The following is a 17,806-nucleotide window of genomic DNA, read 5'->3' as shown; positions in this document are numbered from 1 at the left end:
GTGTGGTTGTGTGTTTTTTTTTTTTTTTTTAAAAAGCCCCCTGAAGGGAATTTTTAACGGGGCTGCCAAAAAAAAAAAAAAAAAAAAAGTGGCAGATGAAGGTTGACGGAAGGGTGGTGGCTTTGTCATCAATAAAGAGAGTTTTGGGCATTTTGGACAGGGTAGGCACAAGAGTGACTAGAAAGTCCATGAGGTGTTTAAAGAGGGAGGAAGTGGAGAGGAAAAGGAATCCCCTGTGAGAGTAGAGACTGGGGCAGAAGCAGCTGGAGGAACATGCGAACATGTTTTTTAAGATGCAGAAGCCTCTGGAGTAGTAACTGTCAGGGTAATCATTTCTTTGAGTATGGTCGTGCCTTCATGAAACGAAATGAGCAATTGAAACTCCGTTTGCATTTCCATGAGTATAATTGGATTTCACTGGCTTACATTTCACAGTGAGGCTCCCCTGCAGTCCTGGTATCCAGGAGTCACCCAAGCTAGCAAAGATTCATCCCCACAGCATTCCCTGAGCAATCACACACTTTGTGGGAGGGAGTGTGGGTTGCTGCAACCTTTCTGGAAAGTAATCTGGCACTAGCTATTAGAATTCAAAATGAATGTGTTTTTTGACCAGACAGCCACCCTTTGGGGACTGTAGCCTAAAGAAGTGAACGCCGAAAAACAAAAGGGTACATTGTGCAAAGCTGGTGACGGCAGCGTTCCCTGAAATGGTGAAACCTAGGAACGACTGGCAGGTCCTTTGATAGAGAAATGGTGACTAAAAGCTGCTCAATGGAAAATTCTGCTGCTCTGGTTTCAAACTATAGCCATGGACCAGGAGGCAGGTCTGTGATTCATTACTAAGCAAACAAACAAAAATCAAAACCGACAAACAAACAAAAAAGCAAATTCCTGGAAAATACGTATAGTATGATCCTTTTTGTGTTTTGTTTGTTCCTGGTAAAATAAAATTAAGCCAAAGCCAAACATATCTATATGTTTGTATGAGCAAGAAGGGAGTGTAGAATGACACACAATACTGTAAGTTTCCTCAGAGGAGATTAATTTTAACAACATATGCATCTCCTTATTATTCATTATTTACATAATGAGCAGCCATTGCTACTATATTTTAAAGTAAATATATAGATACTGTTAGATTTTATATAATAAGCAAGAATTTACTTCTATATTAAATATATGGTTATATATTTAATCACATATAATTTATGTTAAAATTTAATGTATTATTTAAAATGAAATTAAAATTATATTTATTAAATAGATAACATGAGGGACTTCCCTGGTGGTCCAGTGGTTACGACTTCACCTTCCAGTGCCGGGGTGGGGTTGGGGGAATGGGAGGGGTGGGGTATGGGTTCGATCCCTGGTCAGGGAGTTAGGATCCCACATGCCTTGGGGCCAAAAAACCAAAAGCATAAAATAGAAGCAACACTGTAACAAACTGAAGAAAGACTTAAAAAAAAATAGCATGATGCTCAACATTACATATATTTTTAACCTTTTTTTTGTGGCCGCGTGGCTTGTGGGAACTTCCCTGACCAGGGATTGAACCCAGGCCACGGCAGTGGGAGCCCGGAATCCCAACCACTAGGCCACCAGGGAACTTCCAACATTATATATTTAATTTTATACACAGAAGCAGGCGTTACTGCTATATTTTTAAAAATTATATGTGTATGTATATATGTAGGTATATACATATTGTATAGATAATATATATTATGTACATATTTTATATTGTATATAATAGTCATGAAAAGATATGTACTAGAATGTTTGTGGCAGCACTATTCGTAAGAGCCTCAAATTGAAAACAACCCAAACGCCCATCATAGTATAATAGATAAATAATTTATGGCATATTTACAGAATGGAAAGCTACTGACTACACAGTACATGCATCCATGTATGCATATGTCTAAAGTCAGGCAAAGCTACTCTACTCTGTTCATCTGACAGTGGCTCCTGGAAAGGTGGCCGAGGCTGGTTTGTCCTCTTCTTGGTCTGGTTGCTGGTTACATGAGCTATTCGGTTTGTGGAAACCTATTCATCTGTGCACTGTTCTGTATGTATGTTTAAAAGAATAGAATTGCCATTATAAAGCACATACTTTAAAAGGCATTGGGGAATGTCCTTCCCAACAGAAGCCAATTCACAAGGGCCTTCTTCCCAATTAGGGGTAGGACATGCCTGTTGTTCTAGCCTTCCCAGCATCTGAGCCTCTCTTTTTTTCTTGCATCTCAGACATCACAGGCACGAGTGACATGTGGGACAAGCTGGAGAAAAACATCCTGGACCACCTCACCCCTGACGTGCAAGAGGACTACGGCCAGGACTATATCCTTAGGGAACGCAATTTTCTCATGTTCATGCAAACCTACTCTGTAATGGACGTCTCCCCAGTCCTCTTGGACGTCCAGCATGCCATCTCTGCTAAGAGCCCCTTTGCATTTTATGCACCGGGGAAAATGTCTTATCTGTGGCTCTGCTTTGTTTCCTTTAGCCCTACTGGCATATTTGATTATTTTAGCAAAAAAATGCACAGCCATAGAAAGAGCATGCCCAGAGTGTTAAGCATGCCTAACTGGAAGAATGAGGCCACGTAGGCAAATCAGTGGGAAATGTTAAGAGTCTTGGAATGAAAGGGAATCTCGAGCTTCCCATTAAAGTTGTGGTTTCCTACCTTGCGGCCCCTGTGAACTCTGTTGGTTGAATAGTGAGACAGCAGGGAAGGGGGCAGGGCACAAACTTGAAAAGAATGACATAGACATTGAGCATATGACATAAAACCGGTTAGAACCGACTAGGCCCAAGCTGGCGGAAGATTCAACTTCCAGTGGACCTTCAGCCTCATTATACGCTCACTGTAATACATTAGCTAAATGACACACCCACTGGCGCCATAATAGTTCTGAGGCAGACCATAAAAAGCCAAAAGTGGGCGGTGGCCCAATTCCTAGAAATCCCCACCCCTTCCCCAAAATAGTTGGAATAATCCTCCCACTTGTTAGCCTATGAAATCACCCAGCCCATAAAAACTAACCACCCCATATTCTGGGGTGCTCTCAAGCCTTTTGAGATGGACCAAATTCTGTCTATGGGGTGTGTATCTCTCTCAGTAGATCTACTTCTTACCTATCACTTTGTCTCTCACTGAATTCCTTCTGTGATGAGACATAAAGAACCTGAGCTTCATTAAGTCATGAGACCAGGTGTGTGATTTCAGTTAAAAGACGGCGGGTTTGAGTCTCAGTCTGGGTTGTGAGGTTTCAGGAGGACTTACTGCAGGGTGGAAATGATCACCATGGAGAGCAATAATTGGGTGTTTACACTGAATACATTTCAGATATTCTCTCATCTAGTTCTCATTCGAGAATGGAGGTAGGAATCTTCACCCCTACTTCATAGGTAAGGGAATTAAGGATCCGAGAAGTTAAGTTCCTAGTTCATTGTCACACAGCTAACAAAAGGCAGAGCTAGAATTGAAATCTAGGTTGGACTCCACTGCTTGCCAGGAGAGGCAGAAGAGAAAGAGAGATGAAGAGGGAAAAGAGAGAGGAAAGGGAGAAAAGGAAGAGGAAATGGTAAGGACCACAGTCAAATCGAGTCTTTCTCACTGGGCATTGATATCCTCCTGTAACTACTGCTTCCAAGGTATTGGATTCATTGTACGTAATCAGCACTCCATGCCCCTCTTCTCCCTTCCTCTATCAGGAGCCCTGGGGATAATAGGATTAGGTCTCCCATCTCAAGCAGTGCCCCTGAGGTCTTTTGGCAGACATGGGGCATGTGACTGGCTGGGTTTGGTGACTCTCACCCTCCTGACTCAGTGTTTTAAGGAACTTGTGATGACATTGGACAGGATCATCCAGGTAATGCAGGATCATCTCCCATCTCAAGATCCTTAACTTAATCATGTCTGCAAAGTCCCTTTTGCCATGTGAGGGTCACATATTCACAGGCTCCAGGAGTTCTTGTGCCATTATCATTAGCCATACATCAGACCATTATTCTACCAACCATACCTACTAAATCAGAAATTCTTGGGGTGGGCCCAGCAACTTGTGTTGTAATGAGCCCTCCAGGAGACGCACACTCGAGTTTGAGAACCACTGCTCTAAGCCATAGAGTAAGCAAGCTGCGGGATTTGTGGTCAGGTCACAGAAGGAGAGGGAATCTCTTTGAGGACAGTGGGATAGAGCTGGAGACATCAAACAGGGTCTACTTTCTGTTCCGCAGCCTCCCAGGGGTTGAAATCACTGTGAGGCATGGGAAGAAGGTGCTGAATACAGACCCAGGGGGATCTGAGAATCCTGGATCAGAGAAGCTACTAGCTGGTTTCCCATAGGAGTGCTTCCACACTACCTTGGGGTTACCTTGGAGGGAAAGAAGCCACAGTGTGGCCTATCTGGTTGGAGAAAGACTGACCACCTCTCACCAGCACTCCGGCCATGACTCCCCTGGGTTTGGGTGGGAGTGGGGGTCTGGAATAGTAGTGAAGAGAGAGAGTAGTGAAGAGAGTACTACTGAAAAGAGTAGTGAAGAGCTCCAGAATGAAGACCCAGCGCACCTGTGGCGTGGTTCGGGGAATACTGTAACAGAGGCCACTTGAGCTAGGGGCTAAAGCGAGGATGAGAAATGCAACCAGAGACCAATGAAGATGAGACAACGCTGCTTTCCTGGTGCCAGGAAAATACACCAGCTCCTACGAACCCAGATTCTTAGGATTAGGGCAAGGAAAAGAAGAAGAGATGGCGGGGGAGGGGATCTTGAATTCCACAGCACATTCATCTGGAAGACGCTGTTTTAAACCAGAAGACACTAAGTTACCTGAAAGTATTAATAAGCATTAAAATACATTTCAGTTTTAGCACAAATACCTATAGGTTCTCAGAAAACAAGAGACAAGTATTACATGTGAAATCCAGGCCCTGACCATGTCTGCACAGTAAATGATGTCCCTGGTTTACTGTAAGAAACCAGTAAGAGCTAATGGCAGAGGGAAGCCCCCAATATATCCACAATTCGTCGTATTCTTGGTGGAAGGCATGATGAACAGGTAATTCAACAACAGGACTCCTGGCAAAAAGTATTTTATCTTCCCCAGTCCTGCTTTCTGCTCAAGGGCAGGATACAAGGTATATTTAATACCTGGCCACACAGCATCACATGCAAATTGCACGCAAACCCTCACCCACTCCCCTTTATCTCTTCCCTTTCTGTATTTTCCCAATGCTGGCAGAGGCAAGTGGGCCATCCTCACAACCCAGGATAAGAGGAAGGAATTAGAAAAAAGCATCCAGGGAAAATATGATTTCTTTTATTACATAGGGAGCTGATAAAGGCCTACAAATAAACTTTACTATTGAATGGAACATTAAATTTCATCAGTTTCATTATACTGGTGATAAAGACCATGTTTTGGAATGCCATTCTGGATGGTGTAATTCTGAGGGAGCGTAATTCCATGCAAACAGCTCTGACGAGGTGCTGGTATCTCCTGCCCAGTAAAATTTCCCAGTTCAACTCACACACAGTCGTCCACTCAGGGACCTAGGACCCCTGAACACCTGCTCTGGAGTAGCTCCAAATAATGTTTCTCTACTGATTTATCTTATAAGCCAATATTTCCCTCTGGGATCTCACGTGTAGTGGTGTCCATGGCAGGACCAGGTGGGTGTTTCAGAGTCTCAGCTTAATACTCAGCTCAGAATTCCACAGCAAGAAATAAGAAGCAAAAGGAAGGGAGAGAGTTTGGGAACTAATGTAAAGGTTGAAGATATGTTTGTAGTCTGAAGTTGCTTACTCTTGCCTGCCCAGCATTCCTTTGGGGGAGGATTTTAGTGAGACTGTCACTCAACGGACTCTACATCCCCATCATAGGGGTGAGCATGTGACCCAGGCTGGCCAATCAACTCATACCGTTGGCTCCAGTGACTGGTTTGGGGCCGGGGGGCACATGACCCAAGAAGAACCAATCATGGCTCCCGATGGTGGGAGGATTGCTAATGGGCACTGGGAGGAAAAGGGTATCCTTTTCCATTATAACGTCCATGTGAAACTGAAGCCTCTAGAGCCCACAAAGAGGAGAGCCTGGTAGAGAATGAAGCCAGGATAGAGGAAAGTGGGCCAGAATGATGAGGAAAAAGCAAAGTTTGATGACATAGTTTGTGGCCCTTGATCTAGCTGATCTACTGTTTGGACTGATTTCCAAATTGTGTGAGCAGATACATTTCCTTTAAACTATTTTGAGTTGGGTTTCTATCTTTTGCAACAGAATTAATTTCTGACAAATATACACTCTAGGGAAGGATTCAGTGAAGAATGAAAAGTAAAATAATGCTTGATGGAGAACATAGGCAATGCCACAATATCCTAGGAGAGGAAGAAAGATGAGACTAAAGAGAAAAATAAAGGAGGTAGGGTGGGTGATATTACTGTTTAGTGGCCCTCTTCCATAGAAAAGCAACTTTTCTATTAAAATTTCCTTTGGGGTTTTATCCCCAAAGTCTGTGAGCATGGTCCCTCTGGAAAAAGGTGACACAAAATCCTTGCTGAGCTCCATGGTGGAAATCAAAGATTTCAGCTGATCACTGGCAATTCTAGACTATTGAAATCACACTTGGCTAAAAGAACAGTGGTAGGTACAGTGCGTCTAGTGTGGTAAGACACCCTGTCCTGGATCATCACAAAACTTATTTACCATATTGCAAAACATGAAGATGACGAAAGTGAGAATCCCAGCTTACCATGGGAAGCAGGAAGATCAACAAAGAAACTCAAGAATTTTGTTCTAAATTATTTGTTCTTCTCAGGTTATTCCATCCACATGAGAGTGTTCTGGCCACCAGGTAATTGCCCTGGGAATTTTACCAGAGAGATAATTTTGTTTAGCTCTACTTTCTGTTCTTCCTCCTATTTTGATGATAGGTAATGATTCACTGCTGGATATCATGTAACCTCTTTCTTTGACTTTGTCCTGTGCTCTCTCTCCTAACTATCCAAGATGAACTAATTCCATATAGAGAAGGTCTTAACTGGAAACATGCTATTTTTTAGACTGGGTATGATTTTTAGGTAAGACAAATGTTTGCACAAGACATTTTCATTGATGATCACAAAAGTTACACTTTCATCTTGAATATTCATGGTATTCAAGCAAACTGGGACTGGAAAAAATCCTAAAAGGGCTACTGATAATTAATACATGTCATTGCTATTGCAATGGCTGGAATTTTTTGGCAGGAGTGGGGGTAAGGGGGACGTTGTGTGGTTCAGCATCCACTTACCTTCCTATTTGGAAGTCATTCCCCAGGTGTGAGATCTTGGTGGAAAGCAATGCTTTTCCTCCAACTATGGAAGCCAGAGATCTAAAGCCTGCCTCTTCCAGAATCTTAACCTTTAGGACTTGGGCATCATGAACAAATGTATGACCTTCCTAGGATATGGAATGTCGACTGAGGGATATGAAGAGTGATGACGGCAGTCTCCCACAAATGATAGTTGTTGCGTTTCCTGTTTCTTGACCCTTTGGAGGCACTTGGTCCCATCAATTCTATTTTTCAAACCTAGTCTTCCAGACTTGCCTTGATTAAGTGGATCTCATATATATATAAGAGATTGCACAAATTCAACTTAAAAAGCTCAACTCTTGGGATGATGAGAAAGTTCCAGAGATGGATAGTCGTTATAGTTGCATAGCACTGTGAATGTACTTTTTACGCCACTGCGTTACATACTTAAAAGTGGTTAAAATGATAAATTCGTATGGTATGTATATTTTACCACAATTTTTAAAGAACTCAGTTCTACTACATACTAGCTGTGTGACTTTGGGCAAATTAACCTTCTATGCCTGATTTCTTATCTAAAAAGGGAGATGATAACAGTATGAGCGTCATGGGGTTGCTGTAAGGATCGAATTCGTTAATTCAAGTCAATTGCTCAACAGAGTTCCTGGCACATAGGAAGACAGAAATGATTGTTAGCTTAATAAATAAATAAATAAAGGCAATAAAGATTCTTAGCAGGAAGAATAGGAGGTGTGAACTTCATTGTTTGCCCATGAAAGACTACCTTGTACTCTTGTGGGAGGAAGAAGCATTAGCCAATCATCAGCCGTCCCACCATCCAGCCTCAACCTAGAAAGGACACACCAAGGTAACCTCATCTCCACAGCAAATGTGCTCAGATACAAAGAAGAAAAAAACAACTACTACTATCCTATGTTTGGGGGCCCTTATTAACTGCCAGGCACCCCCTAAACCCTTTGCATTATCATCCTATTATCATGGTAACTGTATGAAATCAGCATTATCACCTGCATTAGAGGAAGAAGAAGGAAATCCCTAAGATGCAGAGAAGTTAAACAGCTTGCTTAAGGTCACCCAGCTGCTGAACAACAGACCCAAGATTTGAAACCAAGTCTATGCATCTTAGTCAGTTCTGACTGTTAAAACAAATCACCATACATGAAATGGCTTCAACAACAAACATTTATTTCTCACAGTTCTGGAGTGTGGCAAGTCCAAGATCAATGTGCCAGCAGATATGGTGTCTGGAGAAGGCCCACTTCCTGGTTTGCAGATGGCCGTCTTCTTGCATCTTCACATGGCAGAGAGAGAGAAAAGCAAGCTCTCTCCTTTCTCTTCTTCTAAGGGCACTAATCCCATCATGAGGGCTCCACCCTCATGAACTAATTACCTCCCAAAAGTTCCACTCCTAATACCGTCACATTGTGGGGTAGGTTTTCAACATATGAATTTGGAGGGGATGCATTCAGCTCATAGCACTCTCTAAAAATAATTCCAAAATACCCATATTATACCACCATGCTGCTTTGCTACCAAGAGTGTGACATGTTTGGAGCAATATTAACCAGAATTCAAAACACAAAACAAAACAAATCACTGTGCAGGAGGAGAGAGTTCTCCTTTGACCTTAAAATGGGAGAGACTAGTAGAGTCTCCCCAGTTCTTCTTATAAGCTTCCCTGGAAAAGTGTTCCCTCAAACACCAGTCTCCCTTTCCTCTCCCAACATGCCCAGGTCAAATCTTAGTCTCACCCCTTACATTATAGCCTGAAGCCTTCCGTCCAGGGGAGGCCACCTAATGACTTGGGATTATGAAGTTGTTTCTCAGTAGAAACAAAAAAAGAAGAGATGGGCATCCAGGGCCTGCCTGGGTCCCCATGCTACTGCGTCCCTACAGGTGAGGCAGAGTCCTAGACAGAGCGAGAGGAGGAGCGGGCTTTTGGGATGGTACACAAGGAGGAATGCACACTCTATCCCTCTTTGTAGAGGGTGCATCCTTCTTGGAGCCATTCACCCTGAGGACCCATGAAAATGTGGGGCTGTGTTTTGGGAGTGGGCCTTTGAAAACACTGTGGCGATGAGGAGGAGATAATTAAAATACTTGTGGTTGTAAGCAATGGAAACTGAGTTCTGACTCTTTGAACAAAATGGGAGTTGTTTATATATATATAAAATCTCAAACAAATGCAGAGTGAGCATGCACCAAAGTTTTATTTAACTCATAATGAGAGAACCAGTGGGATGGCAGAGCTGGCTTCAGAGAGGATATGAGAACTGATATATAAAATATAGCACTCTTAAAATAATAGAAGGATGCTAGAATTAGATTGCTAAATGCAATACAAAACTGCAAGACTGGTTAAGGTTCTACAAACAATATGTTCATACTGTTTGGGTCTATATTCTCTGCTGATCAGAAATCATCTGCATCTCTACTGCATAAAAATATTGTAATTTGCACCCTCCAAGTTTTTTCCAAGTTACTATCTACCATTGCAGAACTGGGTCCCTGGTCAATATGTAAGTTCACATTTCCCTGGAGGGTCAGGTGGTTCTTAGAGGGCTTTTAGACAATGCTCTGGCCTGACACTATAAAGATCACAGATGTTGTTGTGCCTTATTTCCAAGTTTTGGGTGACTTTTTCATAATAATAACCAAGGTAGGGATTGATGAGCAATCAGAAATTGTTTTCCACCAAGCCTTAGATAAGGCCTCAGATGCTTCTCCAGAACTGTGCTCTATGTGGCCACTACCAGTTGATGGGAACTAGTGCAAGGGACGAAATTGATTTGCCATCCACCTTGATGATGACAGTGGCTTGGTTTAGAAGTTACAGATAGCTTCTCCCACAGCTGGCTGAGGCTATTCCAATGACTCAGTCAAAGCTCTGGCTCAGCCATGAGGAAAGACCTGAACAAGCATCATCTCTCATTGAAAGAATGCGAGAGGCCAAAGGAAGTGGGAGGTCAAAGGAAACTATTTTTTTTCATCCTAGATGAATGTTCACTTGCTCTTCCTAAGGTCAGGATTTCATAGGTAAGCTACATGGCTTCAGAGCCATTTCTGTCAGGCTGATGGGATGTTTTGATTGTTCCTAGTGTAGAGAGTTGTGTGTTAATGGGTGAGGAGCTTGGAAGGGGATGGGAGATTTGCTCTTAGTTACACTGGGTGCTGCTAATGACCTTACAGAGCATATGGTCCATCCATCCAGTCAACGGACCTGTTGTAATCAAGAGAAATGGGAAGATTAGGCCCCTGAGGAGAAGCAATCATCTTTCATTCATTCCAAGGCATCCCCTGGCACCTACTATGTGGCAAGCTTTGTTGAAGTCCACTGGAAGCTGTCAATGAGTCTCTTCCCTAGAAAGACCATGAGATGCTACCATAGAACAAGTTTCCTTTGTGAGCTACACCAAGGCCCACGTGCTTCTGGTCTGTTTGCAGCTAGAGGGAAGACTTCAGTACTGTGTCAGTGTCCTTCCTTGGAGTGTTCTTTCTCATAATTACACCGTGTTTAAATCGTCAACTAAAACTCCTGCTTGAAAATTACACTTGACATTTATATTTCTATGCAAAATTGGGAAGAAGGTGGGTCATCAATGTTTCCAATAAGGTAAGAGAACACTAATTCAGTGTCATCATAGGTCTTTCATTTCTGTCCTGAGTGAAATGATAAAAATGGACAGGAAATTTCCCCTTCCAGGACAGCTGTGAATGGTCAGGTGAAGAACAGCACAAGGAGGCAGAGGCTGGAAGCTGAGCAGGTGATACCTGGCATATTTTATATCCTGCACACCCCAACTGGAGCCGAAATGTTTCTGCTCTGTGACTCCTGGCCACTCTGCCTCCTCTGATCTGCCCTGGGGTGTGAATGTCAAGCCAGATCGTGGCTGTCCGCTTTGCCCATCTGTCCTACACCGTTAAAAGGAGGGAGTTCTGCCTCAACCCTGAACCTTAGGTTTTTGCCTTCATCTCTCACCCACTGCATTACCAACTCCTTCTCCTGCTCAACAAGTTTTTCTTGAGTTCCCACGCTGCTCCAGGTACACCTGGGAACAAGATAGATGGATTCCTGCTCTCCTGGGAACTGACTGTATAATGAGGAAGATAGACATGCAGCGACTAGAGTCTGAGGTAAGCATGTGGTCATTGCTATTACTTTTGAGTAGTGCACGGGGAGCTCTACTGACCTATGACAAGGGGTTCCTGATTTTAGCTGTTTCCCACCAGGGCTCCAACCACCAAGCCAATTACCACTGGCTCTTCTGAAAAGATGCCAGCAGAGGATGAAACCCTTGACAATCAGCCCCAGGAGGTGTAAGAAGGATAACAGCCCTCTCCTGAATAACTGTTTGATGTTTCAGGCTGCTCAGGTCAACTCTAACTCAGATGTCTGCTGCTCCTATACTCTTGAGAAGTGACCACCATCCCCATCTGACACCTGTGGGGAACGCTTGGCTCTGCTCGGGGGGCTGATTGTAAAGTCAGCCCCAATGTGGGGCCTCAGCACCCAGGTCTGCAGGCCCTGGGCCACAAGGAGGAACCTGTGTTCTGGCTTGAGGTGACAAACTGCAGAGTCAGTTTGATCTGGTAACTGATTTTGAAACACCTGGGTACAGGTCAGGTGGCGGTGGCCCATGAAGGAGTAAGGGCCTCTCTAGCCAAAGCTGAGTGGATGGATGGAAATTGTCAGGCAGGGGTTGTGGCTGATTTTACATCAAGTAACTTGCTGAGCATCAGATAACAGGCCTCATTGAAAACTGGCTCATGCCTTTAGGCGGCTTCTTTCATACCTTTTCAGAAAATCCTGTAAATCAGGGCCCTGAATGGCTGCAGGGCTTCTGAATTCAGCCAAAGTCAGTTCCCTTCCTGTCTTCCCCAGGCTAGGTTTCAGGGTGGATGCTAGCCTCCTTAGTACCTTTTGCAAATTAGTACACAGTTTTACTAACTGTCCACTAGACAGACACAGTCCCAAGGATGTATGGCTTGTTAAGGGGAGTGAAGGCTGGGTTTCAGGTCCCTCTTACTGCCTTAGCGGGATGTGCTGTGAAATGTACAACCTGTGTAACCGTGCATGTCAGCCTTGCTGAGCTTTATGATCTCCAAGGACAGTTTCTATCATCCCTCCTTAAAATATGCACCTTGGGGGCTTCCCTGGTGGCGCAGTGGCTGAGAGTCCGCCTGCCGTTGCAGGGGACGCGGGTTCGTGCCCCGGTCTGGGAAGATCCCATATGCCGCAGAGCGGCTGGGCCCGTGAGCCATGGCCGCTGAGCCTGCGCATCCGGAGCCTGTGCTCCACAACGGGAGAGGCCACAGCAGTGAGAGGCCCGCGTACTGCAAAAAAAAAAAAAAATGCACCTTGCAAGGACAGAGTTAGCATCAGACCCAAGGGGATGAGCAAGTAGCAATCAGAGAACAAAAGGTAGTAATCCAGCTTCAATTCCAATTCCCTGGTGAAGCCTTCGGTTTTAGGGGCACCGGAAATGATTCTGGATCCTGAACAGGTACCAAAAAACCACAGAGACTCTGATAGGACACCCGGAAGGCAGGGCAAGTTTGGGGTTTCAAAGTCCAAACTAACAATCAGGTGTGTTGTTATTACCTCTTACTTTGTGATCCTCAACATCTTGGAGGAGGCAGCCTGGAAAGCATTTCTAGGGGAAGAAGGTAAGGAGACTGGGATGGGAAAGCAAGGAGATGATGGGTGGAGCAGAGGCTGGAGGTGGTGGGAGGGAATGGGGCAAACATAGAGGGGAAGGGGCGCAACAAAAAAAAGAAGAGAGGGTAAGCGGGGGGCGGGGGGGATGGAGGTCAGTTGTAGAGCAGGGGGATGAGGAATCTTGACTGGATAACATTCTATCTTTCTCAGGTTGAAGTCAGTACAATCCAGAATGTTGAAGGGGCTGAAGGTCTAGAGTGGTAATGGAGGACCTCTCTGAGGAGGTTACATTTAGGCTAAGAGCAAAGGTTGAGAGGAATTAGTGGACATAATCATTTCAAACAGAGATTTTTTAAATTGAGTATTATTTCATGTATGAGAAACACACACACACACACACACAAACACACACACACACACACCTCTTAAGCACATGGCTCAAAGAGTTTTGAGAAATGAATAGAGCTGTGTAGCCCACGCTGGTGGGAGTAGAGATCAAGGTTCACTTTTTTCCATACAGACATCCAGGTGTTCCTGAACCATTTGTTGAAAAGACTTTAGTTTCCCCACTGAGTTGCTGTCATACTTTGTAAAAAATTTACTGGTCATACAGTTATGGGTGTATTTCTGGATTCTCCTCTATTCCATTGATATATTTGTCTATCTTATGCCAATACCATGTGCTTTTTCTTTTTTCCCCCCTGCTTTTCTGTCTTTTATTTTTGACCTCCTTTTTTCAAATTGACTATATTCTACTTCAATTCCTTTGGGGGTTACTCAAAATTTTAACAGGTACACTTAAGGGTTTTTTCTTTTTTTAATAAATTTATTTATTTATTTTTGGCTGCATTGGGTCTTTGTTGCTGCGTGCGGTCTTTCTCTAGTTGCGGTGAGCGGGGGCTACTCTTCGTTGCGGTGCGCGGGCTTCTCACTGCCGTGGCTTCTCTTGTTGCGGAGCACAGGCTCTGGGTGTGCGGGCTTCAGCAGTTGTGGCACGTGGGCTTAGTAGTTGTCGCTTGCGGGCTCTAGAGCACAGGCTCAGTAGTTGTGGCACACGGGCTTAGTTGCTCCACGGCATGTGGAATCTTCCTGGACCAGGGATTGAACCCATGTCCCCTGCATTGGCAGGCGGATTCTTAATCACTGTGCCACCAGGGAAGCCCCTGGTGTTATTTTTTAAACCAGATAATTAGACTATTTACAAGCAATGCATATTTAAAATTTTTAAATAATTACACAACTTACAATCAATGCACACGTAGACTGTCCAATCAATTTTTGCTGATTTCTGTCCTCACTAATTCTTCTTACATGACACATTTGTCTTTATTTTCCTAGTTCCATTCTTTAATACTTTTTTCAGGGAGGGTCTGTGAAGAATAATAGCTCTTGATCTCTGGGTTTCTGAAAATGAATTTCAATCCAGAGTTCTATGCTCAAATGAGCTATCATCACGAGTGATTCCATTTCTAAGCATGAGTTCGAGGTCTAGTTCCCAAAGGATTTATCTTATAGACAGCCTCACATGAGTCACACAGCTGTTTTCTTTTTCTTTTTTTTAAGACAATTTTTTAGAAAGAAGTTTTAGGTTCACAGCAAAGTCCAGGGGAGAGTACAGAGATTTGTAATATAACCACTGTCCCCACACATACATAGCCTCCCCCACTATCCATATCCCCCACCACAGTGGTACATTTGTTACAAATGATGAACCTACATTGACTCGTCATAATCACCCGAAGTACAGAATTTGCCTCAGGTTTTACTGATGTCATACATTCTATGGGTTTGGATAAATGTGTAATGACATGTATCCACCACTGTAGTATCGTACAGATAGTTTCACGGCCCTAAAAATCCTCTGTGCCCTGCCTATTCATCCACCTTTCCTCCCTCCCCTGGCAACCACTGATCTTTTGACTGTCTCCATAGTTTTGCCTTTCCCAGAATTGGAATCATCCAGTCTGTAGCCTTTTCAGATTGATTTCTTTCACACAGTAACGTACATTTACGTTTCCTCCCTATCTTTTCATGGCTTGATAGCTCATTTCTTCTTAGCACTGAATAACATTCCATTGTCTGGATGGATCAGTTTATTTATCCCTTCACCTACATGAAGGACATCTTGGTTGCTGCCAAGTTTGGGGAATTATGAATAAAGCTGCTGTAAACATCTTTGTGCAGGTTTTTGTGTGGACATATTTTCAACACGCTTGGGTAAATACCAAGGAGCGTGATTGCTGGATCAGATGGTAAGAATGTATTTTAGTTTTGTAGGAAACTGCCAAATTGTTTTCCAAAGCGGCTGTACCATTTTGCATTCCCAGGCCACATGGTTTTGATTTCTGCTTGTTACTGGGGCTAAGTTCCCCTGGTGGCCATGGGAACATTTTGTCTTTTGTTTTCAGGTTTGGCTATATGTTTTTAAACTTGGGGCGTAGTCTGTATCTGTTTAGTCCTCCATCTTGGGCAGACTTGTTTACACTCAGGAACAAGCACTACCGAGACAGAGGACAAAGCAAGTGTACAAACCCTACTGAGGAGAGAGGTTTGGAGAGAAGGCCGTCTGATTGTATGGTCATAAGAGACTGAGAGCTAATAAGGTGAGATTACAAAGGCAGGTCTGAACCACACAGGGCCACTGTAAGGAGTTTTGAATTTATTCCCAGTGTGGTGGAAAACCATAGAAACATTTTAAGTAGAGAAAGTGACATGATTGATTTCGAGATTTAAAAAGTAATTTGGCATTTATTGCTGGCTTTCTCATTCTCTTTACTTATCTAGCTTCTGAGAGCTCCTGATTTTACTTTCATATACATATGGCTGTTTCCACAGCCTCCAAGCATTTACATTTTGAGAATGCCTTCCAAAGTATATATAAAAGTTTCCAACATTAGTCTGCAGAAAAGAAGAAATCATGGTAAAGAACTGGACTAATACTGGGTTATAAATTGCATGACTCAAAGGAAGCAAAAATGTAATTTGCATTAGTTTTAGCCAAATCTTAGTAAATTAAAATACATCAAGTAATTATTTAATAAATGCAGTGCAAGAAAAAGAGTGAGATGGAGTAGGGAAACTATAGATTAAAAGACACTTAAGAGAAATATCAATGAGTGATTATGTGGGGAACATATTTCGATCTTGATTTAAGCAAACCGTAAAAAAAAAACAATGACATTTGTTAGATAGTTGAATTGGATATTTTATGATATTAAGAAAATGTTACTTTACATGTGATAATAGCTATTTTAAAAGCCCTTATCTTTTAGACATATATACTAAAATATTTTCAGATGAAATGGTATGACACGATATTTCATTCAAAATAATATAGAGTGGGGTAAGTGGATGGAAGTATAAATGTAACAGGATGGCTGTAAGTAAGTTGTTGAAGCTGGAAAATGGGTACATGGAAACTTATGATACTATTCAGTCTACTTTTGTTTAGATTTGAAATTCCACAATAAAAATCTTTGAAAGAAATTTGCCATTTTTAAACATTCAGTAAGAAATATGAATGTAATCAATACAGATTTTCTAGATAAAAGTCTGTGATCCTTCTCCTTTCCAATCGTTCTTTTCTTGATTTTGTATATTATCTATCTATCTATCTATCTACCTATCTATCTATCATCTATCGGTCTGCCTGCCAAAGTACCCTTACATCGTCAATAACAATTGTTCCAAAGTCTGACTCAGAGTTGCTGTCTCAATTTGGGTTCCCCCAGAAGCAGACCCTCAAATGAGCGTTCAAGTGCAAGCAGTTTATTTTGGAAGTGCAGGAAACGTGCAAACAACAATGGATAAATCTCAAAACGTTATGCTGAGCAAAAGAACCTGGGTACAAAAAAATATGTACTATAAGATTCCACTTGTATGAAATTTTAGAACAGGCAAAACTAACATAATGTGTGGCAGAAACAGATCAGAGGTTGCCTAAGACAGGAGATCAGGAATTGACCACAGGGAGGAATGAGGGAATTTCTAGGGTGGATGGAAGCAGTCTACATCTCCATTGTGGTGATGGTTACCCAGGTGAACACTTCTGTCAAAAGTCATCAAACCATAGATTTAAAATGGGTGCATCTTATCACATACACATTATATACCTCAGTGTTGACTGAAAACAGAAATTCCTTTTACCAGTTGACAGAGTGTCAAAAGAGACATATAAAATGACCTGAGCTTTTAAAAGAGTTACTTTTAAAATCTTCAGCTTGAAGCCAATCTCTCCCTTGGCCCCTTCTCAGGGAAGTTCAGTGAAGAAAGAGCTTTCCATACTCTTCGTTTTCTTCCTAAGGAAGAAAGTATTTATTCCTCATCAAGGAAATGAAGAGCGAATTTATATTCGATTTTTTACATTCAGAGTTGATTTAGTACAAATTAGAATTTTTGGAATAAGACAGTACTAATTCTAACACTTTTAAGTATTAAAGCCAATAAGCTTCCAACACGCATAATTCACATTCACAAGGCGGCTTTTCTTAGCTTCATAATTATTACTTCCTCACGCCTTTGGAATCACTGGCATCTATTTTGTGTCTTTCTCATTTTTTTGTAATCTCTTCATCTGGGAGAAGTAAGCTCAGGGAGACTTCAGGCATTTCTTAGTTTTGCTCTTCTGCTCCCAGGTATAAACACTTGGAAACATACAGTTTCTGATTTGAAAATTACTGACTGCCAATCCATGGATGCTGGAGGGTGTTTTGAAACCCTCTGCCGCCACCCAGCTGTCTCTGCCTCATCATGAGCACAGGTGTTTCAGCCTCACTTCCTTTCACCAGCGAGCCTTCTGGCCCAGTGGTTTCCTACTCGATTCCTGCTGGAA

General features: G+C 42.7%; 1 protein-coding gene across 1 annotated transcript in view; it reads left to right on the top strand.

The window, feature by feature from the left end:
* HSD17B2 (hydroxysteroid 17-beta dehydrogenase 2) overlaps positions 1–2,683 on the top strand; it is a 66,294-nt gene extending 63,611 nt beyond the window's left edge. Inside the window, exon 5 of the mRNA XM_007452533.1 lies at positions 2,248–2,683. Coding sequence (XP_007452595.1) covers positions 2,248–2,609 — 362 coding nt within the window. The 3' untranslated portion in view covers positions 2,610–2,683. The remainder of the gene's footprint in view (positions 1–2,247) is intronic.
* The last annotated feature ends 15,123 nt before the right edge of the window (positions 2,684–17,806 follow it).

This window comes from Lipotes vexillifer, unplaced genomic scaffold (assembly GCF_000442215.2).
Source record: "Lipotes vexillifer unplaced genomic scaffold, Lipotes_vexillifer_v1.1 scaffold443, whole genome shotgun sequence".
NCBI lineage: Eukaryota > Metazoa > Chordata > Mammalia > Artiodactyla > Lipotidae > Lipotes > Lipotes vexillifer.
This window is presented reverse-complemented; position numbering and strand designations above follow the sequence as displayed.